Raw genomic sequence first — 7,039 nt, 5'->3', positions numbered from 1 at the left:
TGTTTAACTCACTTGAGAGAGTGTGTTCTCAAGATCTCTTTTTATTTTAATAAATTTTCATTAAAAAAAATATGTATATTCAGGTCAAATTCATGTAAAAAAAAAAGAAAAAAAATGGTTGAGCATTTTCATCGGTTTTTAGTCTAACCGATGTGAAAAGTATACATTTCACATCGGTTCAAAAAACCGATGTGAAAAGTATACACATTTCACATCGGTTTTTTGTCTAACCGATGTGAAAAGTATACATTTCAAAAGTATACAATTCACATCGGTTGGCTGTCTGAACAGATGTGAAAGGTATACATTTCACATCGGTTGGCTGACTGAACCGATGTGAAAAGTGTACATTTCACATCAGTTGGTTGACTTAACCGATGTAAAAGGTATACCTTTCACATCGGTTATAAACCCGATGTGAAAAGGTTAGGAGATACCACATCAACATTGTTTACATCGGATAAAAACCGATGTTAAAACTCAAAAATACCCGATGTGAAAACTAGTTTTTCTAGTAGTGAGGATTGCATCGAATATGCGAAGGGTTGCCAGGATTGCCAAAAGCACGCAGGGATCCAGCATGTGCCAGCCAGTGAGTTGCATTCCATCATCAAACCATGGCCGTTCAGAGGTTGGGCTTTAGACTTAATTGGCGAGATTAACCTATCTTCATCAAGACAACACAAATGCATAATTGTGGCAATAGATTATTTTACTAAGTGGGTGGAGGCCATTCCATTACAAAATGTTACTCAAGATACAGTGATCGACTTTATACATAATCACATTGTATATCGTTTTGGTTTGCCTGAGTCACTCACAACAGATCAAGGCACGGTGTTTGTAGGTCGAAAAGTAGCAGCTTTCGCAGAGTGTTGGGGCATCAAACTCCTAACTTCGACCCCCTACTATGCCCAAGCAAATGGTCAGGTGGAAGCTGCCAACAAAACCTTGATCGGTTTGATCAAGAAGCATGTGGGTCGAAAACCTAAAAGCTGGCATGAAACCCTAGGCCAGATTTTATGGGCTTACCGAAATTCGGCCACAGGGGCAACACCTTTTCCACTAGCACATGGTCAGGAAGCAGTGTTACCAGCGGAAGTTTACTTGCAATCTTGTAGGATTCAAAGACAAGAAGAAATCCCTAGTGAGGACTACTGGAATATGATGCCCGATGAATTGGTAAATCTCGACGAAGATAGAATATTGGCTTTAGACATTCTAACCAGACAAAAGAATCGCATCGCAAAGGCATACAACAAAAAGGTTAGAAATCGATCCTTTATCGTTGGTGATTATGTTTGGAAAGTTATCTTACCAGTAGATAAAAATGATAGAGCTTACGGCAAGTGGGCCCCAAATTGGGAAGGTCCATTTAAGGTCGAGAAGATACTTTCTAACAATGCTTATTCGGTTAAAGAGTTAAATGGTCAAAGTCGACGTGTGACAATAAATGGTAAATACTTGAAAGCGTATAAGCCAATGTTGCACGAAGTTAGGATCAAATAAAAAAAAATAGAACAAGTATTGCCAAATAGAAGTGTTTTATTAATAAATAGGACATTACAAGCATGGCAAACAATCTAAAAAGGAGGGTTAACTGTAACATCCCGATTTGACGACTGGCCTCACGGTAACAACACGAGTCTTTTCAGCGCGCTTTGTCCTCACTCGCGCGCTTCCTGGGAAAACTTCCCAAGAGGTCACCCATCATAATATTGCTCCAAGGCTAGCACACTTAACCATGGAGTTCTTATGAGTTGGGCTCCCGAAAAGAAGTTGCAACTTGTTCTTATGAGTAGTATCAATCAAATCATTTATGCCCTCCTCAACTGTATAGTCCATCCCTATACAGTCTCAGAATACCTCTTGTTCGGGTGTGAGATCGGTTCATTCATGTGCCCCTCCGCCTAGAAGCCTGCCAGGAGCCGCTCCTTGTCCGTGCCTCACTGCACCGGCGATCACTCCCCGCCCTCGTCGGCCCCGGGTGTCACAGGCCCACCAACTTCCGCTTGGTTCGTTCCCGAACCACACCGTACTGGGAGAGGTCGGCTCTGATACCATTTGTAACATCCCGATCTGACGACTGGCCTCACGGTAACAACACGAGTCTCTTCAGCGCGCTTTGTCCTCACTCGCGCGCTTCCCGGGAAAACTTCCCAGGAGGTCACCCATCATAATATTGCTCCAAGGCTAGCACACTTAACCATGGAGTTCTTATGAATTGGGCTCCCGAAAACAAGTTGCAACTTCTTTTCGGGAGCCCAACTGATAAGAACTCCATGGTTAAGTGTGCTTGCCTTGGAGCAATATCGTGATGGGTGACCTCCTGGGAAGTTTTCCCGGGAAGTGCGCGAGTGAGGACAAAGCGCACTGAAAAGACTCGTGTTGTTACCGTGAGGCCAGTCGTCAAGTCGGGATGTTACAAGTGGTATCAGAGCTTGTCGAGTCTTTCGGGAGTCCTTGGGGAATAGGTCTTCTGTGCTAGGTTGTGTGACTCTGCAAAGAGTGAAAATTGATTGTCTGCCGAGCGATTTTTCGCTTGAAATTGATTGAAGTTACTGCTTAATCATGTTGTATGGCTATGCTAGATGCTATCTTATGATGAGTACTAACTGTTTGTTTGACTTAACAGAACATGGTGAATTCTAACCAACTAGCTGAGATGATGGCCACTATGGCCCAAGCTGTGACTGCACAGGCAAATGACAATGCTATGAGACGCGCTGCTGAGGAAGCACGTGACCAACATCACCGTCAGAGAGAAGTAACTCTGGACCAGAACAAGGGACTGAATGACTTTAGGAGACATGATCCTCCTAAGTTCACAGGATCCTCCTAAGTTCACTGGTGGAACTGACCCTGATAAAGCAGACCTTTGGATCCAAGATATTGAGAAGATTTTCAGTAGACTGCAGACTGCTGAAGGTGCCAAGGTGGGCATGGCAACCTTTCTGCTTTTGGGCGATGCTGAGTACTGGTGGAGGTGCGCCAGAGGGATTATGGAGGCAAACCATGTGGAGGTGAACTGGAACTCGTTTCGTGCTGCTTTCCTGGAGAAATGTTTTCCTTATAGTGCTCGCGATGAGCGTGTGGCGCAGTTTCTAACTCTTCGTCAGGGGAGTATGTCTATTCTAGAGTATGCTGCTAAGCTAGAATCTTTGGCCAAACACTTCCGATTTTTCCGCAATCAGGTTGACGAACCCTACATGTGCAAGCGCTTTGTGAATGGGCTGAGGGCTGACATTGAGGACTCAGTAAGACCGTTAGGGATTGTGCGATTTCAGGCATTGGTTGAGAAGGCTACAGAGGTAGAACTGATGAAGAACAAGAGGATGAACCGTGCTGGAACTGGAGGACCAATGAGGTCGGGTTCTCAAGACTACCACGGGAGAGGTAAAATCCAACAGAGGAAGCCGTATCAACATCCGGAGGGGAGAAGTTTTCCCCAAGGATCTTATAAGCATTTGACTACTGCCACTCTAGGGGCAGGAAGCCAATCAGCACACCCAAAGGTGACCTGTTTAAGGTGTGGAAAGACTAGACACTATGCTAATGCATGTCTGAACCAAGGGCCTCGATGTTTCAATTGCAACCAGCCAGGGCATTTGGCCGTCGATTGTAGAGCACCCAAGGTGGAGCCAACTATTAATGCTGTGAAAGGAAAGCGTTCAGCTACAAGGGGGAGAGTTTACATCATGAACGGTGAAGGAGTTGAGGGGTTAGCTGGGGGTGAGCGCAAGAACGATGGTAACCTTCTAAATATTCCTTTTGATTTCTAGTATAGTATACCCTTCATTACTCTAGTAGTGTGTGCAACACACCTAACTTGCTCTTACTGTCGAGCTTTGACCTTATAGTTATTACACCTACTAAGAATTTATTTGACTGCTGCTCGTGTTTTAACTATAGAAGTTACACGAGGTTTAGAATAACACACTAAGCCTAGAAAGTAGTATTGCACCGATGCGATTATAAGGAAGCCAGAAGCTGAAGAAGGAATCTTAGAGAGATTCCTACTGGGTAGTATACGTATTATGTTGAGGGTGTGTGGTTCCGTATCAGAATCGTTGAGGATGTAATATCAGGATATTTGTGACTACTGGATGATAGGAACTCATTGATTGTTCCAGTGGGTTTTTCTAAATTTTCACCTTCGATGTATTAGGCCTGATCAACTTAATATTGAGGGGGTGATATTCGGAATCACAGCTGGCAATGGACTTTGATAGAAGGATGTGTAAGATGAATTTGAATCGATCGAGGATTAGTCTCGGGTTTGGGAGGAAAGTTCGTGTTAAGTAATTAATTTTTTTTGGGAAGGAGTTGTAGTTTAAAGAAATGAATATTCATTTAAGAAGTGTTAGAGAGTTAAAGGATATTAGAGGTCCAAACTTAGTGAAGGTTTAGATTTTAAGCCAATAGATTTGATCACGAACGCGTGAGACATGAAGTCTTGTCAGGTTTTGATCGAGAGACTAAGTATTGGATTGATTGGAGGATGATCAAGTTACAGAAAGGAAAGTGTTAGTATTAAGATGAATACTTGAGGTTTTTATATTTGAACAAGTTTCGTAGAGTTTAAGAGTGAATGGAACTTTGTTATGGATTTCGGTGATGCATGCTAGAGTTAGCAAGTGAATTTTGCTAAGTTGAATGAGAATCCTAGGGTTAAGATTGACTTCGGGAGTTGAAAATCATGTACGAATAAGAGATTTAGTGGTGTTAGCATTTACGATTGTAGTTAAACCTCAAAAAGTTGAAGGATCGGATGATAAAATGACTAGTTAAGACCCTTGAGGTTTAGTTATGATTTGATCTTCTAGAGGATAAGTCTCGATTTATGCGAAGTGTTAGAGATTTCAGTAAGTGTAAATTGGTTTGAGTGAGGAAAGTTTTAAGGAAGGAAATGACAATGAAGGATTGTTAGATATTAAGATGATGATTAGCTTATCAGTTGTTTGTGAATTGATGTTAAAGGGAATAAGTCTAGCGATGAACAAGGTGTTAAGACTCAAGTCAAGTTTTAATTTGAACGGTGATTAAGTAGAAGATTGATTTCAGGGTACGAATGAGGATAGTTACAAAGTTCGAAGTGCCGTTTAGGGACTAGTAGATTCCAAGGCAATAGTTCGTCTAGGAGTTATCAAGCAATCGAGTTGAGTTTTGGATCATGAGTGAACATCACGAGGACAAGTTGAGCATTCACTCCGGAACATAGAGATGTACCGAGTTTCTAATCAGAATTTTGGACGAACAAAAGCAAAGGAGCAAGTGGTTAAGGTTGTGCGATTGCACGGAATGCCAACAAATATTATTTCCAACGTAGACTAAATGCAACTGGTCAAGCTGGACAACATAGAGCTGAAAGATTATCTGTCTTTTGAGACGCCGCCAATTAGCATTGGTGACACAAGGACAAAATAGTTGAGGGAAAAAGAGATTGTGTTGGTGCAAGTCATTTGAAACAAGGATACAGGTGATGCTACATGGGAACTTAAGGAAAAGATCAAGGAACAGTATCCGGAGCTTTTTACCGAACCGTAAGTTTCGAGGTCGAAACTTTCTTTTTGGAGGGTAGTAATGTGAGACCCAAGTTTTTAAGCTTAGAATAAATTGGTAAAATTCCTACTCACGATTAAGTTCGATGTAACGTGAAGGAAGAAAACTGAACAAGAGTTCATCAAATGGAATAAATTTATGAAGGTGATAGTTCAGGAAAAGGTTAAGGATAATATTAGAATCGATGTAACTTGTGACGCAAGAATCATTCGCTTATACCTGGGACAAGAGCATTAGTAAACGACTAATCTACCCTTAAAAGCGCGCGAGTGAGGACAAAAGCGCGCTGAAAAGACTCGTGTTGTTACCGTGAAGCCAGTCGTCAGATCGGGATGTTACATTAACCCTATAGGCATTATACCTAGCCGTCAAAGGTTCTATGCGTCCTACTACTACTTCCATCTGGCCCTCTAGTCGAGCCTTCTCCTGTCGAGCATTTAGCTCGTCGAGAGCAACCGCGGAAATCTCGACGGCCAGTCTTTTGAGCCCCTTAGGATCTTGCTGGCCCAGAGAGGCTTGGAGCCGATCAAACTTCTCCATTATCTCGTCGATTTGGTGTTCTTGAAAGAACGCCAGCACAGAAAGCTGACTATACTCATCGTACACTGGCTTTGCCTCGGTAAGTAACTCCAAAAACTCCAGGAGTGGAGCTCTGACACGAGCGATGATCTGCCTCTGAAGCAGCTGCTGAATAAGCCCCAAGAGGTCCTCAATCCCAGAAAAAGAAGAGTACATAGCCTGAAAGAGATCCCTTTGAAAGGCCAAGGTGCGAATATGACAGAGGATAATACGGTTATCCATGGCTAAAAGATCAAAATGTAGAAAATAAGTTACTGTTGAAGAAGAGTAAAAACATCTTCATTTATAGTAGGGCGTAACAAACAGTTACATTAATGAATGGTAATCAGTTGCCAATCGTCACCCAATCACCACCAGCCACGTAGGCCACCACCGCAAGTGGAGGAAATCGTTCAGTCGTCAACTAAAGTGTGGTAAAAGAATGCCATTAAATTACCCTTTTCCCAAGGAGTCAAGTAACGACTTAGAAGAGGGAAAGCTAAATTGCGTTGGACGGTGCCGGTTCATATAAGGTTGGAGTTAAAAGCAGCGTAAAAGGCACAATAGGAATTATTTGGCAACATATGTTAATTCGACAATAAAGACATAAATGGACATTACTTTACAACACATGTCGAATTCCATGCAAATTCAAATACGAAGCCATAGTCGAAAAAAGTATTTAAAATCAACATTACAGAAATCGGCAACAAAGGCCATTCAGAGTCACAGTCATTAGAAGCCGGGAAAACAAAAGAAAGAAGGGTGAAAAACCTAAATATTCGACTTCAAGGCAGCAAGTTGGCCACTGGCAGCAGCAATTTTGACCTCCAAACTCTGTTTAGCAAGAGTGTCAACTTCAACTTCCTTGGAGAGTTTGGATGTCGACAGCAACCACCTCTTGCACTCATCAGCAAGG

General features: G+C 42.3%; 1 protein-coding gene across 1 annotated transcript; it reads left to right on the top strand.

The window, feature by feature from the left end:
• Positions 1–535: 535 nt before the first annotated feature.
• On the top strand, positions 536–3,782 carry LOC130735721 (uncharacterized). Its single transcript, XM_057587630.1, has 3 exons — positions 536–631; positions 721–1,494; positions 3,600–3,782. Exons 1-3 carry the CDS (start codon positions 536–538, stop codon positions 3,780–3,782), a joined length of 1,053 nt encoding a protein of 350 aa, XP_057443613.1.
• The last annotated feature ends 3,257 nt before the right edge of the window (positions 3,783–7,039 follow it).

The sequence above is a fragment of the Lotus japonicus genome, chromosome 1 (assembly GCF_012489685.1).
Source record: "Lotus japonicus ecotype B-129 chromosome 1, LjGifu_v1.2".
Classification (NCBI taxonomy): domain Eukaryota; kingdom Viridiplantae; phylum Streptophyta; class Magnoliopsida; order Fabales; family Fabaceae; genus Lotus; species Lotus japonicus.
The sequence above is the reverse complement of the archived record's forward strand: the minus strand, read 5'-3'. Positions and strand labels throughout refer to the sequence as shown.